Source organism: Pseudovirgaria hyperparasitica, assembly GCF_010093815.1.
Source record: "Pseudovirgaria hyperparasitica strain CBS 121739 unplaced genomic scaffold EJ05scaffold_1, whole genome shotgun sequence".
Classification (NCBI taxonomy): domain Eukaryota; kingdom Fungi; phylum Ascomycota; class Dothideomycetes; order Acrospermales; family Acrospermaceae; genus Pseudovirgaria; species Pseudovirgaria hyperparasitica.
The window spans coordinates 542,595-563,143 of record NW_022985549.1 but is presented as its reverse complement, the minus strand read 5'-3'; the positions used below and the strand labels follow the sequence as shown (position 1 = coordinate 563,143).

Sequence of the window (20,549 nt, the reverse complement as noted above, 5' to 3'; positions counted from 1 at the left end):
AAAGTCTGGGGAATTGATGGGCAAAAACGTAACAGCGGTGGCTCGGGACTGATAATTGGTTGTTTGTGGCGCGTGAAGAGGTACTAGTGCAGCCTAAGTTGGTGGTGGTAGTAGTAGTAGTCGGGAAGCCTGCCCGCACTCAGCTATCGTCACGCTTCTTCGTCCTCACCCCTCGACTCAGTCCTCACCACCACCACCACCACCACCAATTCTCATTCTCCTCTTGCCCTCTAACTCTCACATCTTCTCTTTCATGTATATACCTCACCTTACCTTATATATATAACTATCTCAATCTACCTCAGCGCGCAAAGATACGCCACCCATTCCCACAGTGAACTATCATCGCACAAGTACCGGCTTTACGCTTTTAACCCGGCGCAAGCCGAGCTTCATAACGCTCCATGTCAACGTCGCCCATGGCTGCATACCAGACCAGCTCGGGCAGTTCTGAGCCTCCACAGACTGCTGCTACCGCTGGTGCACAATCATCTGGTCCTCGCTCTGGTCCAGCTCCGCATACGAGAACCTATCAAGCGTGCATTCCATGCCGACGCCGGAAGGTACATGAAGCTGAACTTTGGCCTACATACCACTAACATTCGCTTAGGTCCGGTGTGACCTAGGGCCAGTGGATAATCCTCACGATCCACCATGCACGCGATGTCGCCGTGAGAGTAAGGAATGCTATTTCAGTGCTACCAGGCGCAAGCGGAAGACAAGTGAGGATGCGGACGAGGATGATGGTGAAGTGTCAGACTATGAGGTTCGCAATGGGAGAAAGAAGGCAAGACCATCGCATAGCCTCACACCAACGGCGCAGCATGTTGCGCCAATGCTGGAGACACCGATGTATGTCCCAAATAACATACCCCGCCCTCTGACGCCTGGAGGATCGTTGGGACGACCACAGCCTCTGAGACGCCCTACGCAAGACGGAAGTCGGCCCCCATTTCCAAAAGTCGAGGATGATGATATTCATAGTCCAGAGCCACAAGTGGTTTTACAAGATCGAGAAGTCTTCAATGGACATGACGCTTTGAACCTACTGTTTGAAGCTGCAGGTCGGAATGGGGATATTGAACAACATCATCGGACAGGCAGTTCGGGAAGCATGAACATGCATCGTCCTCGAAATTCAGGTGGTATTTCACCAGGAACTGCAAGCTTGACAAGCCCTCGCACAGTTGGAAGTAAAAGCGCTGCAACGACGGGACCTACTTCTGGAAACATACCAAGAAGCGCTGGTCCAGACATGACATATGGTCTTGAGGAGTCTCTGGACAATGTCACGTACCAGAAAGCACTCCGATCGTGGTCGAGGCTCAAGTTCGTGCGTGGCGGTCTTTTCACTGCACAGGAGGGCATCGCTTACATTGATTACTTCTACGAACACTTGTCCCCATTGACGCCAATAATCGTCCCAGACTACCAAGAGCATAGTACGCACCCGAAGCTGCTAGCAGATGAGCCTGTGCTTCTCGTGACGCTTCTGACGATCACCTCACGGTACATGAAACTGCCTGGTCCAGGTTCCGTCTCGAGGCCGTACCAAATCCATATGAAGCTTTGGGATTACTTGCAAAGTATGCTCTCACGCTTGATATGGGGCCAGGAGCAGTTTGGCGGGGGATTTTGTGGAGCTGGCGGCCAGCCGAGCAACGAGATCAATCCATTGACTCGGAAGGGGTTGCGAACTCTTGGAGCGGTTGAGAGTTTGATGCTCTTGACTGAATGGCATCCCCGTGCGTTACACTTTCCTCCGAATAACGACGATGACGAGCTTCTGCTCCCTGATCAGACACCAAGCAGCCCCGATGTAAGTGATGCAGGCCTACTTCAATCTGACCTGCTGAAAGGCGTCGGGGGCGGACGCATCGACGCATGGCTTGAGCCTTGTTGGCGTAGCGATCGTATCTGCTGGATGCTCTTGGGTATCGCCATGTCTTTGGCGTTCGAGATAGGAGTGTTCAACGAAGCAAGCGACCAAGAGTACCTCTCGGAGAACATCTCAAGGCCGGTGTCGCAAGAAGAAGCCCAAACGTATATCCGTCGCAAGAACCAACTCAAGACTCTCCTCGTGGTGTATTCCACTCAGACTAGTGGCCGGCTGGGACTGACGGCAATGCTTCCCAGAATGGAAGGCAATTCCTCAATTGCCAAAGCACCGGCACTGAGCCAGCTGGCCACCTACACCGCAGCACAGATGACTTCGCCATCGGTGTTTCGTCCGGCAGCTGCCGAGTTGATGCCACAGTCGCCCACTCCGACGCATGGCATGAATCGACATGCCATACAGGATAGGGTTGTACGATACTGGTCCGATGTAGCCAAAACTTTTGAGGCTGGGAACCTTCAGCTATTCGCCACCCGCCGACAGACACGAGAGCTTATCAGTTCGGGGCGGTATGTAGAGGTCCTCGAATATTTCCGTCCCATTCTGCACGCGTGGCGCCGAGAATTCGATAGCTGTACCGCGAGTAAGTCTGGCTCCAGGCGTAGAGTCTGCATATCAACTGACGCAGCCAGTTCCTCCGCGTATGAGATGTGTCCTAATCATAGAGATTGAGTACAGCAGGGTATACATCAACTCGCTTGCACTCCAAGCTGTGATTGATCGATGCACCCACAATGCGCCCAAGAACCGAAATGGCGCCAATACGGCTGATGGCGGTGCTATTCCATTTAGCGTTCTGCAACAATGGACTGGCAATGACCGGCAGTACGTCGATGAGACCATCGAGGGCTGCCGAACGGTACTCTCGCTCGTGGTCGATCATCTTCTGCCAAACGATGCTCTCAAGCACGCGCCAGTGCGAACATTCTTCAGAATAGTGTCTGTTGCAATCATACTACTCAAGACGTTCGCGCTGGGCGCCTCTGAAAGGGATGTTAGTAATTCTCTAGGGTTGATGGATCGTGCCTCTGAGGCGCTGGCCGGATGTATTGTGGATGATGTACATGTCGGCAATAGATTTGCGGAGCTGCTAAGCTCACTCACACAGCGCATCAAGAACGGATTCGTCCGGCTCCCGTCAGGAGGAGGCAATGATAGCAGCCGGGGTGCTACGCCAGGATCACAACAAGTGGGACGCGAGCAGACTCCAATGATGCCTCCTCCGCCGGTCCGATCAAACAGCGTGGGCTGGACCGGCTATACCAACAATCATAGTCTTCCCATGATGGGCAGCCAGAGTCCGTCAATGCAGAACATCAGTGGCTGGGCCACGCCCAACAACCAAACAAATCCGCTATACGGCATTTCCACCGAAACGTATGACCCCACCAGCAATAACGCGGCTACCATCGTCCCGCCTCCGACATACAGCAGCGGCTACGAGCAGAGCAACTTTAACAACGTGCAACAAAACGCGTTTCCGTTCAGCGTCGACAGTGCAAGTGATGCGTATGACTCTGGCGCTTGGCTTGCTCTTCCGCTGGACAATCTTGTGAACAGCAATGGCGCGGACGTGACGCAGACTGCGTACGGGACGGAAATTGGCGGGTATGACATGCTGGATGTCCTGTTGGCGGGCGACATGGGCCCGTACTGATGGAAAGTTGTAGCTGTCGGATGTCAACAGCCGCAGCAACTACGGTCTCTACTGATCATTGATGCCAAAGCCGGATCTATCACCTTTCTATTGGCTATATGCACCTCTATGCCGACTCTGGACAGACATGAGTGTTTTTCCTTGAAATTCTTTTCTTAATGCGACACGATACCATACGACACCACCACCACCACCAACAATAACGAATACGCCCGTTTTGGCAATACTTTCTTAGCGACGGTGCGAATCTGCTTTTATTCTATGAGATACCCCCCCAGTCCCCAGTGACACGATTTGGTTTTTTTTTTTTGATAGGTAGCTAGTGTTGAAACAGTGCTTTATTAACGGTGTGGGCCGGGCCGGGCGTAGGCGTTTCTATTTTATTTTATTTTATTCTGGCCGCCGTTGTTGGACGTGTGGGAGAGTGTTTTTTATGTAGCGAAACAGCGGACATGATGACGTTTGGGTGTGGAGGGACATGGCAAAAAGTGGGATGGACGGACGGACGGATGGATGGATGGATATATGTCGCAGGATTCACGCGTCGTAGGATGGGGTTTATTGTGGCATCGCGATATTAGTAGGTTAGGTAGCTATGAGTATTGTAGATCGTAGGGTAGTAATGTTGAAGCAGGTGATGCAAACGATTAGTTTTCGCACAGTTCCCTAGGCTGGATGGTCTACTACTAATTACCCCGCCCGTGTGTCTAGCTGCAGCACCTGTCGTCGTCGGCCTAGCTGACTGACGTCATATTGACAGCCCTGGCCTGGGGAGTAGCAGCAGGAGTAGTAGGAGCAGTAGGAGCAAGCAGGAGGTAGTAGGAGTAGTAGTAGGCGTATAATCCCTCGCACGCACGCACGCACGGCCACAGGGAGCAGCATATATACATATGCATCACATGTACGTGTCAAGTGAGTAAGTAAGCAGTAGTAGTACACGCTTTTTTGGTTGTTGTCCACAAAGGAAGGATAAGAAGAAGGATAAGAAGGGAAGCAGCAGAAAGAAAAAAGGCCGAGGAATTGAATGAGTGAGTTGTGAAACCGAGATGACATGTTTTTGTTTTTGATGCGGTAATTTTCTCTGACGAACGCTGTGTTTGTTGGGTGGGAGCAAAGCAGGAGAGCGAGAACGAAGACGAGGTGTTGTATGTGTGTATGTGTGGGAAGTGTGTGGAAGTGTGTGTATGGGTATGTATGTGAAATTTGACGCGTGGGTGACGGGTGGGTGATGGGATGAGGATGAGGATGAGGGATGAGGGATGATGAGCTGTGATGAGTGATGGATGACTCGTGATGACTCGTGATGAATGAATGAATGAAAGTTTGCCGTGGCAAGGCCGGAGCGTGGGACCTACCTTGCCTTGCCTTGCCTGCCTTGTCTGCCTGCCCACCTTAGCTACCGTACCTACTACCTATCCAATAGACGGGCCACTGATACTGATGACTGAGGCAAGTAAGTAGGTCAGCATCTGCAACAGCAAGGAATCATCCGTCAACAGGCAGAGGTCACGTTTCCTTCTAGAACATCTCAGCAGAAGGCATTATCATTGTGTGGGGCTTATTATCTATCCAGGGCTACAGACAGACAGACAGGCAGGCCTGATCCTTGCTCGAGGATGAGGCTCTTTTTTTTCTTCGTTTCTTCTTTTCTTCCTTGAAATGTCCGCAGACATGGCACGACCGGCAGGCATGTATTGGCGATAGACGAGCCAGGCGTTTCAATCGCCGAAACATCCCGGCCGGTGGCCGTGGGGTGGGGTCCTAAGGAACTAAGTGACTGGCAAAGGGGAGCGAGCAGGCGACTATTTTAGATCCAAGCTTTTGTTTGTGGAAAGGCATCACGAGAGGATTGCTGATAAGAGAGAGGGGGAGAGAGATGCAAGCAGCGAATCAGCGCGGGTGTTATTTTTGAGGTGGTTGGGGTTGTTGATGTTGATGTTGTTGCGCAATGGGCGGGGAGTGGAAGATGGGCTCTGGCTGGGGTGGGAGATAATAGTAGTGTTAGGGCTGCAGCGTAGTCAGTGTATTAGTAGTAGTGTTTGTTACTCCTCCAGGCTGGAGATGGTCGGGCTGCTCGGGATAGGGTAGAAGTAGGCTACTGACTGCCTGTTTTTAGGGAGGCAGCCAGTCAGCCAGTCCTGCTCTTCGTCTAACAACCGCGCAGAAGCAGCCAGCCAGCCAGCTAATAATTGACTGCCCCCAATTCCCAAGCATGAATCCCCCAAGCAACGTCACTTGATCGAGATAATGGCACCTGAGGCAGCAAGGCTAAGGCTATCTTCCACGGGAGCCAAGTCACACCCGGCGCTGATCTGCGCGTGTGGCTGATTCAAGCTCTGCAACATCCTGTCGACATATGCGCCGGCGTCGTCATTTTATATGTGCCGTGCCGCCTCGAGTCGCGTGTGCATCTTCTTCATCTTCATGTACTGTTATTAGGGCAAAAGACTGACTGACTGACTGACTGACTGACTGACTGACTGACTGGCAGGTAGATGTGCTTCAGCAGTCCGGCCGCAAACTGAAATGTGTCAACCTGCAAATGTAATAATAATCGCAATCGCCACTAAACAACGCTGCTGCTGGTGGATAATGGGTGGGCCCAATCCCCAAGGCCCAACGGTAACGAGACGTGAAAACTCTTTCTTTCTGCTGGTCCATAATACGCGCATCAAAAACAACATCACCACACCCACACACACACACACACACACAAGACACCGCAAGAACCGCATCACCCCAGCCAGCCAGCAGCTACTTGGTCGGCTGGCTGTCCGGGCGCGGTGAGCGACACTGATAATGACATTCTGAGACGATGCCGACTCTTTTACTACTGATGATGACCTCACTGCCCACCCGCTCCACCACCACTCCACCTCTCCACCGACTACTGTACCTCTCTTCCAATATGCTGCCCTGCTATTTCCATGCCCAATCTCGAAAGGGTCATCCCGTCCGTCTCAAGCGATCCCATCCCCACGGCCGCAATTGCTGCTGCTGCTGCTCTTGCTGTTGCCGATGCCGATACTACTACTGCTGCTGCTGCTTCCTTCAGCTTCCTAGACGCCCGTCTGTCCCGTGGTACGACTACGATTCGCTAACCTCATTCTTCATTAGCATCACTACTCTACTCCTCAATTGGTGCCGTAGCTGCTGATAGCGACCTCGCGGATGGGATGCTGGCCCGCCCTCACCCTTCCGCCGCCGTTGTGCTGATCCACACTATATATCTAGGCAATTGGGCAATTGACTATCGCATTTATACTCTGCTCTCTGCCCTCGTGTGCTTCACTCTTGCAACTTGTCGCTGCTTTTTCTTAGCTACTTTAGCCTCTCTCTCTCTCTCTCTCTCTATCTCTCCTTCCCTTCCGTCTGCTCCACTCCACTTTGCTCCATCCGAGCTCCTCTCCAACCTCATCTAATCACCACTTCGCCCTCCTTGCTCCACATCTTCCCCCCCCTCCCAAATCCGGATCTATTGTTCATCTCAATCCCTTCGTCGCCATGGACGTTCACGATGTGTCGTCCAGCTCTCGCTCCAGCAAAAAATCTGATGAGAAACATGACTATCCCGAGCCTGGCCTCGCCCTCAACCCCGTCACCACCATCGATGAGGGCCAGGTGAACACAAAGTTCAGACGTCTCGGCTGGAAGCGTCTGACCATCTGTCTCATCGTCGAGGCCATCGCCCTCGGCTCCCTGAGTATTCCCAGTGTCTTTGCTACCATCGGTCTGGTGCCCGGCATCATCGTCTCCATCGGTATCGGCTTCATCGCAATCTACACCTCCCACGTCATCGGCCAGGTCAAGCTCAAGCACCGTCACATCGACCACTATGCCGATGCTGTTGGCCTGATGTTCGGCAAGGTCGGCTATGAGATTACCAGCGTCATGTTCGTCTTGCTCCTCGTCTTGATCGTCGGCTCGCATGTCCTGACCGGTACCATCGCGCTTGTCTCAATCATCAAGAACATGTCCATCTGTGCGCTGGCCTGGACCGTAATCTCCGCAATCATCCTCTTCGTCGTCGCCCTGCCGCCTACCTTTGCCGAGTTTGCCATTCTGGGTTACATCGACTTTGGCTCCATCATCTGCGCCATCATGATAACCATCATTGCGACCGGCGTGCGTGCCTCTCATGCCGATGGCGGTTTCAGCGCTGTCGACTGGCACGCCTTCCCCCAAGGCGATGTCAGCTGCGCCTCTGCCTTTTTGGCCGTCACCAACATCGTCTTCGCCTACTCCTTTGCCGTCTGCCAGTTCAGCTTCATGAGCGAGATGCACACCCCGGAAGACTACCCAAAGTCCATCTGGGCTCTCGGTCTCATCGAAATCTTCATCTACACCGGCACCGGTGCTCTCGTGTACGTCTTCGTCGGCAGCGATGTCGCCTCTCCGGCCCTGCTTTCCGCCGGTCCTGTCATCTCGCGTGTCGCCTTTGGCGTTGCCGTCCCTGTCATCTTCATCTCCGGTAGTATCAACACCACCGTCGTCTCGCAGTACATTATCAGGCGCACCATCAAGAACCCCAAGATTCGTGACATTGAATGTGTAAAGGGCTGGGCCATCTGGATTGGTCTTTGTGCCGTCGTCACCGTCATTGCCTGGATCGTCGCCGAAGCCATTCCCTTCTTCAACGCCCTCCTCGGCCTGATCAGCTCGCTGTTCATCTCCGGCTTCACCTTTTACTTCCCCGCCTTGATGTGGTTCATCCTGATCAAGCAGGGCGCTTGGTACGAGAGGAAGAACCTCGGTCTGTCCTTGCTGAACTTTGCCATCTTCATCATCGGTGTGATTATCCTGGTATGTGGCGTGTATGCCAGTGTCGTTGACATCAAGAATGGCTACAGCAGTGGCTCCGTCAGAGGGAGCTTCACCTGTAGTGCAGAGGCCTATACGTAGACTGGGAGTTGGGATTTTTCTCAAGGATTACAATGTTCTGTTGTTAGCGTATTGGAGATGGCTGAATTTCAGGAATGCTCGATAATATGCTTTGCATGCAGTGATCCAATCATCCTTTCTCGTTTTATTATTATTATTATTATTATTATTGAACTCTTGATCTGTTGACTCATGAATGTGACATTCCGACGAAAGGCCACGACTAATGATTAGGCTTGGCGTGCTGACGTAACAGAGCTTAGCTTCGAATTCCCGCAGGCTTCCAATTGAGAGTTGGTATTATTAGGTTCCTAAGTAATTAATTAGCTGGCAGTTCAAGTTGGCCGCGTCGTCTACTGTAAGCTACGCCGCGTTCGCAAACTGTTGTCCCAAGACACCCACCACCACTCTACCACTCTCCTTTCTCCATTCTGCCCCCTGCGTGTGGGGGTGATCGTTTGGGACGCTATCCATCTTTGATCCGTAAACCTCCTAGAGTGCACACCTGCGCAGCTCGCGCATAGCTTCCACCTCTTCCTACGCCCTGCCGGGGCCATCATGAAGCTCTCTCTCCAAACACCACTGCTACTCTTGGCCACAATAATCACCGCGGTAGCCGGTGTTGAAGTTGAGCTTGTGGGTTACCACTGAAAAACAATCCGACTCCGTGGTCCTCCCTTGGCTAATGTTCAATCGCAGAACCAAAAGGATGGCCAGAAATGCTCGGGCATGTACAGCAGAAAGTCCTGGGGCGGCTCCGAGGAACCCTTTATCCTTGCAAAGTTCCTGCAGAAAGACACCGGCGACTTGAATCCACAGGTTGGCATTGTGATTTGGGAATACAAGGACTACGATTACATCTGGAAGCCTGCGGATGAGGAAGTAAGAGAGACAGACCACCATCGGAGGTCTACTACTGCCTAGTTACGAAGCATAAAGCTGACCTTGGTGCACAGCACAATATCCTCTGCGATGACAGGAATGTTAGTGAAGGGCTATGCAAAGAGGAAGACAAGGGCAAGTTCATCCTGACGGACGACGTGGAAGAGTCGAGAGTCGCCGTCCGCACAGATACCGTGTCCCTCAAGGAGCCCCACGCCGTCAACTACCCAATACTCAAGACTGGCTACTACTGCGTCGCAACGACGTCGTTGGTCGATGGAGTAGACTATACTGCCGTGATCGAGTTCCGCAATGCGTTTGGCGAGCTCCCTGCAGCTCAGATTCCCAAGCTGCCGTTCTATGGTGGCATGACAATCGTGTATGCTGTCATTGGCGCATTCTGGGCATTCCTCTACGTACAACACCGCCAAGACATCCTGCCCGTCCAGAACTACATCACGGCGATTATAGTGTTTCTGGTTGTCGAGATGCTCATGACCTGGGGCTTTTACGACTACGAAAACAGGCATGGGCGCAACATTGGCAGCAAGGTGCTCATGATAGTCGTGTCGATTCTCAATGCCGGCCGCAACTCTTTTTCGTTTTTCCTGCTTCTGATTGTCTGCATGGGCTACGGCGTGGTCAAGCCCTCGCTCGGCAAGAACATGGTCTATGTCCGCTATCTCGCGCTCGCACACTTTGTCTTTGGCGTCATCTACGCCATTGCTTCGCTCACTGTCAGGCCGGACGACGCTGGCCCACTCGTGCTACTTGTCATCCTCCCGCTCTCCGCCACCCTGACTGCGTTCTACGTCTGGACGCTGAACAGCCTCACGGCCACCATGAAAGATCTCCGCGAGCGCAAGCAGACAGTCAAGGCCGGCATGTATCGCAATCTCTGGTGGTGCATCCTCGGCAGCATTCTTGTCATCTTTGGCTTCTTCTTCCTCAACAGCCTCACCTTTGCCGGCGCCTCTTCGCCGGACTTTGCGCCCACCCACTGGCAGACTCGCTGGTTCGTGCTCGACGGCTGGCTGAACATTGTCTACTTTGCAGACGTCTGCTTCGTGGCATACATCTGGCGACCCACGGCCAACAATCGCCGCTTCGCCATGAGCGACGAGGTGCGTAAACATCATTATCATCATTCCTTGACCTGAAAACCCCGCGCTGACAATGACGATGCAGATTGCACAAGACGACGAAGGCTTTGAAATCGCCTCGTTGCGCGATTCGCTCGACGACGTCGACGACGACGACGACCTCGAGGGCCACGCAGCGAATCGTCCGCCCGCATATGACCCCGTGCGCAGCAGCGGCCATCGCCGCGATGAGTCGCCGTTGCCTGCGCCCCAGCCGACGAAGCCTGTGCCCCCGCCACGGGAGAGTCTGGACGGCGACACGATTTTCGCGGTTGGTGAGGAGGATAAGTGGAGTGATGATGAGATGGACGAGGACGAGGAGGGAGATGGGAGGGGGGAGAGGAAGAGGCTGACGGGGAAGGATGATTGACTTGGGGCGGAGGGGGTTTGAACATGTGGTGGTGGTGGTGGTGGTGGTGGGGAATGGAATGTGATATGTGTGAGTGTGTACGTGTACGTGTATGTGTGTGCTGGGGAGGGGGAGGGGGGGAGGATAGTAAGTTGAGTTAAGCATTGAAATGGCGTTTTTTTCTTCTTCTTCTTGTTTTTTTCTCGTAGATTTCTCTCCGCGTTGTCATTGTCTGGTGCGTGTGTGTGTGTGGTTCGTTCTGCTTCGTAGGAGGAAATGCAAAAATGACTGTCTATTCTATGTGCAGTGCTAGTGCTTGACTTGTAGGAGGTACTGTAGTAGGTGTTGTAGTATGCAGTAGGTAGGGCTGTTCAAACACACGCGGGTATGTATATGTATGTATTTATATATATATATAGCATGTGCGGAGCAATCACAGACAGTATCCGGGGCAAAATCACGTTCCCGTTCTTCCCTCTGTTCCCATTACTGAAAAATGGACTGGCTGGATAAGAAGAGGGTTTAAAACGATGACACTTGTTGTATTACGTAGGTACTTTTGTAATATACTCTGTATGTACACTAAGCTGTGTATACCTAATTAATTGGCTGATTGGGTGGATGAGTGATATAATGAGGTGAGGTGAGAGGTGAGGACCAAAGAAGCTTTTCAGCGCTAAGCCGGACACGGAATAGTTACCTCCAAGCTTGACTCAGGTATCCGATGTGCCTTATATTATTCTACGGCCTGCCGGATGCAATACTTTTTGATATACCTAACTACCTCCCAGACCGACCGACCGTCCGTCCGTCCACCCGCAAACATGACGGACAGCAGCATACCCAACGGAAGCACAAAGCCATGCGGTCGCTGCACAGAAAACCCCGCCACGCTCTTCATCCGCGCATCGCACTTTTGCGAGTAAGTCTTCCCCCTCCCCCTCCCAATCACCACCACCAGCACCACGTGAACCCCCCAACCCCCCAACCCAGTACCCAACATACCAAACCAAAACCAACCCCCAAAACCCAAACTAAACAAACACCCAGCACCTGCTTCAAAAAATACATCCGCACAAAAGTCACCAAACGCCTCGACCCCTTCAAAGTCCGCAACTCTGCCTCTCACCAACAACACAAACCCCCAACCCTCCTCCTCCCCCTCACCTTCACCCCCTCCGCCCTCGCCCTCCTCGAAATCCTCGACTGGCACTACCGCGCCCAGAAAGCGCGCACCGGCGGCCGCGCAGGCTTCGAGTTGTTAGTCTTGTATGTCGCCTTGCCGGCGGAGGTGAGGGAGGTGGTGGGTGCTGAGGATGTGGAAGAAGGGGTTGTGGATTTTGATGTTGATTGTGATGGTGGAGAGGGGTTGGAACGGCGGATCGCGCGGCTGCGGGAGATGTTTCCGGCGCATGAGGTTAGGGTTGTGTGGTTGGGGGAGGAGGGGGTTCCGGGGGATTTGAAGGGGGTGCTTTTGGGGGAGGGGGGGGGTGGTGGTGATGGTGGTGGTGATGGTGGTGTTGGTGATGGTAAGCTCTCGCTGGCGACGTATCTGCGCGCCCTTCCCTCGCGGACTGCGCGTGCGGATGCGCTTGCGCTGCTGAAGGCGCGCTTCATCACTTCCTTTGCTACGGCCCCTTTGCCATCCCCTCAATCCCCTCAATCCCCAAAACCCCCAAAACCACCAAAACCACAAGCCCAAGCCCAAACAGCCCAAACAGCCCACGCAATCCTCCACCCCCAAACAACAACATCCCTCGCCGAACGCACCCTCTGCGAAACCGCTAAAGGCCGCGCCTACGCCCTCCCCCACCTCACCTCCGAAGCCGCCCGCCCGCACGGCATACCGACTTACTTCCCTGCGCGGGACCTGCTGAGGCGCGAATTGGGTGTTTATCTGCGTATTGTGGGTGTGCAGGGGCGGATGGAGGGGTTGGGGGAGTTGGTTTTTGGGGGGGATGATGATTGGGTGGGAGGGATGGGAGGGGGTATGGAAACGGGGAGAAGAGAGCAGCCAGTGACGAAAAACACGACGATCGAGGGGCTGATGAGGGCGTTTTTCGAGGATGTGGAGAGGGGGTATCCGGGGATTGTGGCGAATGTTGTTAGGACTGTGGAGAGGTTTGAGAGGGTTGAGGGTGGTGCTGGTGGTGCTGGTGGGGCGAGGGATGGGGATGGGGATGGGGATGAGGGGAGGAGGTGTGTGTTGTGTCGGATGGTGGTTTTGGATGGGCGGTTTGGGGGCGTGGGGTGGGGTGGGGATCAGGGGGGTGGGGAGATGGATGAGGATGAGGGGGATGGGGAGAGGAGTGAGAATAAGGGGCGGAGGAGGTTGTGTTATGGGTGTTCGAGGTCGGTGCCTTGAGTTGTAGGGTTTGGGCTTAGGTTTGGGCGTGTGTGGGTATGGGGTTCAGGGGTCTGTGGTTTGTGGTTTTGAGTGGAGTTTGTGCGGCAGGGCAGGGCATGATATCCTTGACTTGGGACGGACGGTATGCATAGAATACGGCGGCGTGGTGATGTTTTAGTCCAGCCCTCAGCTCAGGTACGCAGGCTGGTCTGAAGATAGATGAATAGATACTGGGATCATACGGCAAGGAAAACTGTCCCCAAAAAGTAAATGTAAAAAAGAGGAGAATCGCAAGTTCAAGTTCATTCCGGTGTGCATATTAATTACGGTGCTTATTACTATGTGTGTACATACATTACATTCGTCGTGGGCGTCTCGTCATATCATTCAATCGGGGGATTAACAAGAAGTCATCGGAACACCCTCCTGTACTCAAGCCAACTCTCAACACATTCATACCAAAATGGACCGCCGAGTCTTTCGTCGCACACACCTTCCTCACTGCCGCCCCTCCGTCCTCACCGCCGCTCCTTCTTGACCGACTTCTTCCGGCGCGGATCGTCCTGCGCCGGCGCAGCATACACCGCACCAACACCATTCCCCGCCCGCCCACCATCCTGCTGCCTCACCGGCGCCGGCTGCGCAACCCCAGACCCACCACCATCCTGCTCATACCGCGGCAACCCCTCCTCCTCGTCGTCCTCAAAAAACGCATACTCCGTCGCCGGCGGCGGAATCTGCTGTCCCAGCTTACTCTGCCTGCGCTCCGACTCCCGCAGCGTCTTGGGCTTGTACACCTTGTCGAGATGCCTCTCGAACAGGCGCAGGTTGCGCGTGTTGGCGCGGAAGGAGGCGTCGAGGATGTCGCCCAGGATGGGAATGAGGCCGATGACAAAGTCGATGAGGATGTTGATGAGCATTTGGAGTTGGGTGGTCGGGTCGATGCCGCACTCGCAGGTGCGCAGGCGGGAGAAGAGGGCGAGGGCGAGGAGGGCGTCTGCGACGTCGCCGAATCTAAGGTTGTAGGTTAGAATGCGGATTCGGATGGAGGAGCGTGTATGTATCCAGGTGGACGACTCACCCGGGGATAATGCCAATCACACTGCTCCAGCCGAAGCGCTGGCCGAACAGCGTGAAGAGCGAGCAGTCGAGCCAGTACGCGCGCTGCCGCATCTTGGCTAGGATCACGGCGTCGTGCTCCGGGATGTAGTCCGGGACCTGCTTCTTGACCTTCTTCTTCTTGCCCTTTTTGCGCGGGTGGTCGATGTAGGTGAAAAAGGGGTCCTTTTGGGAGGAGGTGTTAGCATTGGATTGGATTGCGGGTTTGGATCTATCGGTGATTGAAGACTCACATCTTCGCCGGCGGGATCCTTGTGCTTGAACTTCTCCATGTTCTTGCCTAGGAGCTGCTTGGCAGCGTATTTGGTGATGTAGGTCGTCATTGTGGCTTGTGTGTTGGCTTGATGATGTTGGAGTTGTGAGGATAATGTCTTGATCTCGAGAAGCTTGGTCTGCTTGCTGCAGGAGAGTGTGGCCTGGCCGAAAGCGTCAACGATCTGCTGTGAATGCTCGCGTGCTGGCGATAGTGACACAACGACAACAATGAGAGGTTTGGTCGATTACCCGTAGCAAGTCGTCAAGAAACAGATGCACAGAGAAAGGAAATTAAATAAAAAGGCCGGGAGCAACAGTATTTATCTCGTGGCCAGCCAGGCGGTGGTTGGCGTAATTTGACTGGCCAGGCCCTGACTACGACGTCTTAGCCATGAATTTCCGCCGCCCAAACAAGCTGGACGTGATGCCAAAACGTCATTTGCCCAGCTTTTAGTGGACTTGGCCCGTGCTTGTAGACGCATGCACAGCCACATGTGTGGCGTCGACCGCCACACTCCGGAACTGTTGTCTGTTGTCTTAGTCTCCATTCATCACAACATCCAATCCACGTCCACCACCGCATTCCACGTCCCCACGTAGAGCCTCTTTCGATCGGCTAGACACGGTCGCATACCTACAGCTACCCTAGGACAACTACCTACCGCACTCCCTTCCACCTGCGACTGCTCCTCCTACTCGCCGTCGCTCTGGCCACGAGTCATCCCAATCGTTGGTTCGCGCTTCCTATAGGCCTGCCCGCGCCCGCGGATATGCTACGGGACACCGGTCAATATGGCAACGACCAAGATGAGACTCGTCAACTGTGAGTATGCCTCTGCGCTGTGTTTCTTCTCCGCGACTGCGACGTGCCCCGTTGCGACCGACTACCCGTTAAACATGCGATTGATACCTATACTGACACCAGACCACCACAGGGCTTGACGACTTATGCGTGCGTTTCATCATAAACCTACCCCAAGAAGAGCTCACCTCAGCCGAAAGAATATGTTTCCAGGTGGAGGAGGCACAATGGTTCTACGAGGACTTTATACGGCCCTTGGACCCAACCCTGCCGTCTATGAACCTCCGGAAGTTCTCTCTCCTGATATTTCAACACTGCCCGCTACTGTCGCCATTCTCCGGCGAAATGCACGAGGCCGCGTACAATGAGTTTCTGGCCTACAAGACACGGGTGCCCGTCCGAGGTGCAATCATGCTGAACGATAGAATGGACCACGTAGTGCTTGTGAAGGGTTGGAAGAAGGGCGCGCGATGGAGCTTTCCCCGGGGCAAGATCAACAAAGACGAAAGGGACCTGGACTGCGCCATACGTGAAGTTTATGAGGAAACGGGATTCGACATTCAAGAGGCCGGTCTTGTTCAGGACGAAAAGGAGATGAAATATATTGAAGTTTCGATGCGCGAGCAGCATATGCGGCTGTATGTTTTCAGAAATGTTCCCATGGATACCCACTTTGAGCCCAGGACAAGGAAGGAAATCAGCGCGATTGACTGGTACAAGTTATGGGACCTGCCGACGCTCAAGAGGCAGAAGCAAGTCCAGGCCATGGCCGAGCCCGCATTGAAGGACTCGATGTTCTACATGGTTGCCCCCTTTTTGGGACCATTGAAAAGCTGGATCAAGCAGCAGCACAAGCTCGACCGCGCCAGGGCTGCACAAGGCCACGTAGCTGTCGAGACAGACGTGGAAGATGTCGGCACTGCGGACGAGTCTGGTGCACTTCACAATTATCTTGGAGGAACAGAGACCGAGTCTGAGGATCCACCTCCACAACACCAGGATGGCCATTTCAGCAATTTATTGGCTGGACTACGATATCCACCGACTGCACCTGCTGCAGCCATCGTGCCCGAAATGCCCGCGGAGCAACCTACACTGGACGCAGCAGACGCTCTGAAACGCATGCTGAGTATCAATGCTCCGGCCATGGCAGCCCAACAACTACAGTCGAGTCAGCCTCCAGCGCATACTAACCCTCTGCTCGCTCTCTTCCAGGGAAATCAAGCAACTGTACCTGTTTCGAGACCCGAGCCTCCACCAAGGACGCCTCTAGATCAGATCAACAACGTACCTCAAGAACCTCAGACTCCGCAGCAATACCACCCACGGCCCCCTTCATCGTCGAGCATGCCACCTATACAGCCCTTTCCCTTCACGCAGACTCCACCACAGTACCCACCACAAGCCGTATCAAGACAGTACAATCGGCAGCTTAACCCATCATATGGCTCACAACATCGGGGACAGAACGGGGCTCTGCCTTTCGGTTCCGGATACCAGCGCCAGCCTATGGTTCCGGGTATGCCCACGCATTCAACCTCTCAGTCTTCTCCTATGGCACCACGCATGGCTCAAGATGGCCCGAAGCCATACCAAAGAACAGGCGATCCTCAATTTTCTCAGAGTGCGCAGTCGACGGAGGTGCATGAAGCCATGGGTCCTCCAGCTTCCAAGCTGCCTGCACCAAAACTCAATGCACATTCGATATCACTGCTCAAAGCATTCAAAGGACAGGCTGCGAAGCCAGCCCCCAAGCTGGCAGATGAGGCACAAAGAGCTGCACAGGTGTACAGCCAGATCAGACGACCATCTACTCATCAAAATTTGTCTAGCCCGATCCATGTGGTCAGTCCACAGACTCGACCCTCTGCTCATATCACATCCCCTGAGAAGGGTATTGTGAAGCCTAATGCCAATGCCCACCAAGATGCTCTTCTAAATCTCTTCCGAGCCCCCTCTACCTCTGTGGCATCTCCACCATCAACCTCAGTCAACAATCTACAAGCATCAGGACCCGTCGAGCTTTCAGCCCTGCCCAGCCCTGGCATCCCACCCCGTTCCAATCCGCTCCCTAAACAAGCTTCGAAATTGGCGATATCTACAAACGCTGATCATTTTATGAACATGAGACCAGGCCTTACTTCCGCAACAGTATCCGGACCTTTACATGCTCCAGATTTTGAAATTGTCCGCAATAAAAGCAGAGGAGCAAGCCCATCAGAATCGAAAGGAGCACCTGCAGGCCTCACGACATCTGCTGCTGATGAGGGCATTACGGCCCCATTTGCGCCCATGTCGATTCTTCAGCGTCCGAAAGGCAGTGATCCGCTACCACGAGCGTCCAGATCGCCGCCTGTTCCAGTTCATACGGTTTCGCCAAAGACACAGTTGCAACAGCCTGTGCCAAAGCCGTTCCAGCCACAGATATTGCGCCGACCTCAACCGTCACCGAGCCCATCTATATCGACACCGCAAGCCCAGGCCCATAAGCCGCCCGTGCAGCCAGCGTCTCCCGCGCAGCAATTCGACAGGCGAGAGAGCCTACCAAAGGAACAGAAGAGCGCTCTGCTATCCTTGTTCAGCGGCACACCGGTGGTGCTGAAGTCTCAGCGGCAAATGCCACCTCCGCCCCGGCCTCTGCAGCAGGCATCCATCTTCTCTGATATCGTCAGCCCTGTGAGCCCACTACCGGAGAAGCAGGTTAGTCGGCCAACGCTGCCGGTAGACCAGAGAAGCAGAATCAGCAGCATAGCTTCGATATCCCTGGGCGACGGAGGTCTTGGTGAGAAGGCTGCTAAGACAGCTACGGCGTCTCCAGTCACTCCTGTGGATCGCAACTTCTTGCTTGGATATTTACAGGGTGTTGCGAAAGGTCAGAAATGAGTTGTTGTTACGTGTGTGTATAGTTAGGTCTGCGTTGTGATCCGGAGAGGGTGGGTGCAGAATCTTATAGTTTGCTTGAACATAGGCATCAGGGAATGTACAATCAAGAATTCCATCTCAAGCGTTTAGCATTCGTTGCGACTTTCATGTGAAGATGTCATTTCTAATGTGATGGTACAATTGGTTCCGCCCAGCACGGTAGGAAGAAGCTATGACGCCAACCTACCTAGTCCAACATGGATGGATCCATCAAGCAGATCCACCTTCAACTTTCTCAGGCAAAAGGTCTACCTCACATTCTCTTCATAGCAGCTAGACAAAGACCTCCAGATGTCTCTCAGTTTGTCTTCTGCCGCCATCTGCAATCGCTGCCTCTGTCAACAAGCTGCGCGTCGATTCCTAACCGCGCACGGACGCCGTTCCTTGAGCTTCGTCCCATACAATGCCGACACTCTGAGTCCGCAAGCAAAATCTACCCGACCAAGAAGACGAGCGCAGACCACGAATGGCGTCCTGCCCGCACGAAGATTCTCACGTCGCTCTGCACTACGAGAAGATGGGGTACCTTCACCGCAATCACTACCGCAATCGCAATCACCAGCGCGGCCATTACCGACCGAGTACCGCTCCGAGGGCTTCGTGCACCTGCACCACCGCCGCTTGATATCGATAACTGGACGAGACACGGCGAAGTTCCTCCAGGGTCTCGTCACTGCGAATATAAAGCCCGAGGGCTTGTTTGAGCATGGCTTAGTGTATACTGCGTTCCTGAACGCGCAGGGAAGGTTGTTGGCAGATGTGCTACTGCACCCATGGCCGAATGACGACGGTCTTGGTGAGACACTTGCTCAGAAGAGAGGGGACGGAGCAAGTGTCTTTGTGGAAGTAGATGATGCAAGCTTTGAGACGCTGCTCAAGCACCTGAGAAGGCATAAGCTGCGCAGCAAAATCAATATCGAACCCGTCAACCCGGACGACGTCGCAGTCTACCATATGTGGTCGCCCACTCCCCCAGAATCCACACACCAACCATCCACATCCACATCCATATCCACATCCCCAGACCCACGCTTCGCAGCTCCAGGACCGTCAAATCACAGGTGTCTCCGCCGCCGTCCAGACGGCCAAGACGAACAAACAGCAACAGTAGCAGACTACACCCTCCACCGCTACATCCACGGCATCCCCGAAGGCCCGACCGAAATCCCGCCTTCCGCAGCCCTCCCGCTCGAATCGAACATCGACCTCCTCGCCGGCATCGACTTCCACAAGGGCTGCTACGTCGGCCAAGAACTCACCATCCGCACAAAGCACACCGGCGTCGTGCGCAAGCGCATCCTCCCCGTCCTGCTCAGCCGAAGTATAGAGTCTGCGCCTATAGATGTAGACACTCTACCCAGGCGCTATACGAGTCACCTCCCCAGTCTCGATATCAATCCGAGTAGTCAAGATGGCGGCCGCAACATCCTCGCCGCGCCCAAGGCAGACGCCAAGCGACGGGGCCGGCCGACGGGGAAACTGCTAGGTGCCGTTGGGAATATTGGATTGGCGCTGTGTCGGCTGGAGAAGATGACGGATCTGCAGGTCAGTGCGGAGGCAGCGGAGGAGCTGATGACGGAGCCGGTGACGCAGCTTGCGGACGAGGAGGATGTGCTTGGGGGGCCGGTGTATGTCAAGGCTGTGGTGCCGCGTTATGTCAGGCAGGGTATTGAGGATGCTAAGTCGCGGAAACAGAGGAAGAGCGAGGACGTGTGTGAAGAGGATGATGAAGATGGCAATTGATATTACACTCTCTGCGGGCGATGTCTAGAGTTGGGGTATTCTATAACCAGTAGCCTCTCTGCGCTCTTCGCCAAAGTGGTATCAAAACTGTTCCAATCACCATTATCAATCCCTATCCATCCATCCCTCATTAAAACCCCTCCCTCTTCCATCTCCTCCCCCCTTCCCCTTCACCCAATCTCAAACTCACCCCTTCTTACAAACCCCCTCACACCGCTCATGCAGACACTTCAAATTGCTACACGTACTATTCTCCCAATGCGTGCTGCACGCGCACTTGCAGCAGTGCCAGATGCCCATGACTCCTTCACTGGCGCGAGAATTTGCGGTACGTAGAGCTGAGTAGAGGTCAGACCGGACTCGACTACTCGACTGCAAACGGGTTCCTAGCGATATACCAGACACTATGATCGTTGGTGGTGGTGGTAGTGGTAGTGATATATCTCCGGCGCCGACTCCTTTCTTCCCTGCGGTATTCGAACGAGTTGAACGAGATGAACGAGTTGAGTTGAGTCTAGACGAGACTGGACCAGAGAGAGAAGAAGAGAAAAAG

The 20,549-nt window shown here is 54.0% G+C and overlaps 8 protein-coding genes across 8 annotated transcripts; 6 read left to right on the top strand and 2 right to left on the bottom strand.

Moving 5' to 3' along the window:
* Positions 1–419: 419 nt before the first annotated feature.
* EJ05DRAFT_495439 (uncharacterized protein) lies at positions 420–3,554 on the top strand (the record flags this gene model as incomplete). Its single annotated transcript, XM_033746253.1, has 3 exons — positions 420–563; positions 611–2,480; positions 2,530–3,554. 3 exons carry the CDS (start codon positions 420–422, stop codon positions 3,552–3,554), a joined length of 3,039 nt encoding a protein of 1,012 aa, XP_033605011.1.
* A 652-nt stretch (positions 3,555–4,206) lies between these two features.
* Positions 4,207–4,787, bottom strand: EJ05DRAFT_5971 (uncharacterized protein). The gene has a single exon (XM_033749789.1). It carries the CDS (start codon positions 4,605–4,607, stop codon positions 4,245–4,247), a length of 363 nt encoding a protein of 120 aa, XP_033605010.1. The 5' UTR covers positions 4,608–4,787; the 3' UTR covers positions 4,207–4,244.
* Positions 4,788–7,058: 2,271 nt separating this feature from the next.
* EJ05DRAFT_529927 (putative amino acid transporter) lies at positions 7,059–8,585 on the top strand (the record flags this gene model as incomplete). Its single annotated transcript, XM_033748941.1, has 2 exons — positions 7,059–7,073; positions 7,176–8,585. The coding sequence occupies 2 exons, from the start codon at positions 7,059–7,061 to the stop codon at positions 8,454–8,456; spliced, it is 1,296 nt and encodes a 431-aa protein (XP_033605009.1). The 3' UTR covers positions 8,457–8,585.
* Positions 8,586–9,012: 427 nt separating this feature from the next.
* EJ05DRAFT_459313 (uncharacterized protein) lies at positions 9,013–10,829 on the top strand (the record flags this gene model as incomplete). The annotated part of the gene is made up of 3 exons (XM_033742574.1): positions 9,013–9,317; positions 9,392–10,441; positions 10,506–10,829. Exons 1-3 carry the CDS (start codon positions 9,165–9,167, stop codon positions 10,827–10,829), a joined length of 1,527 nt encoding a protein of 508 aa, XP_033605008.1. The 5' UTR covers positions 9,013–9,164.
* Positions 10,830–11,571: 742 nt separating this feature from the next.
* EJ05DRAFT_506275 (uncharacterized protein) lies at positions 11,572–13,450 on the top strand. Its single transcript, XM_033747798.1, has 2 exons — positions 11,572–11,730; positions 11,859–13,450. Exons 1-2 carry the CDS (start codon positions 11,633–11,635, stop codon positions 13,171–13,173), a joined length of 1,413 nt encoding a protein of 470 aa, XP_033605007.1. The 5' UTR covers positions 11,572–11,632; the 3' UTR covers positions 13,174–13,450.
* Positions 13,450–14,935, bottom strand: EJ05DRAFT_471552 (uncharacterized protein). The gene is made up of 3 exons (XM_033742990.1): positions 14,508–14,935; positions 14,237–14,439; positions 13,450–14,169 (listed from the first exon to the last, which is right to left on the bottom strand). Exons 1-3 carry the CDS (start codon positions 14,595–14,597, stop codon positions 13,674–13,676), a joined length of 789 nt encoding a protein of 262 aa, XP_033605006.1. The 5' UTR covers positions 14,598–14,935; the 3' UTR covers positions 13,450–13,673.
* Positions 14,936–15,097: 162 nt separating this feature from the next.
* Positions 15,098–18,353, top strand: EJ05DRAFT_471551 (uncharacterized protein). Its single transcript, XM_033742989.1, has 2 exons — positions 15,098–15,352; positions 15,465–18,353. The coding sequence occupies exons 1-2, from the start codon at positions 15,322–15,324 to the stop codon at positions 18,212–18,214; spliced, it is 2,781 nt and encodes a 926-aa protein (XP_033605005.1). The 5' UTR covers positions 15,098–15,321; the 3' UTR covers positions 18,215–18,353.
* A 33-nt stretch (positions 18,354–18,386) lies between these two features.
* Positions 18,387–20,089, top strand: EJ05DRAFT_5876 (Aminomethyltransferase folate-binding domain-containing protein). Its single transcript, XM_033749782.1, has one exon. It carries the CDS (start codon positions 18,545–18,547, stop codon positions 19,994–19,996), a length of 1,452 nt encoding a protein of 483 aa, XP_033605004.1. The 5' UTR covers positions 18,387–18,544; the 3' UTR covers positions 19,997–20,089.
* Positions 20,090–20,549: the final 460 nt, after the last annotated feature.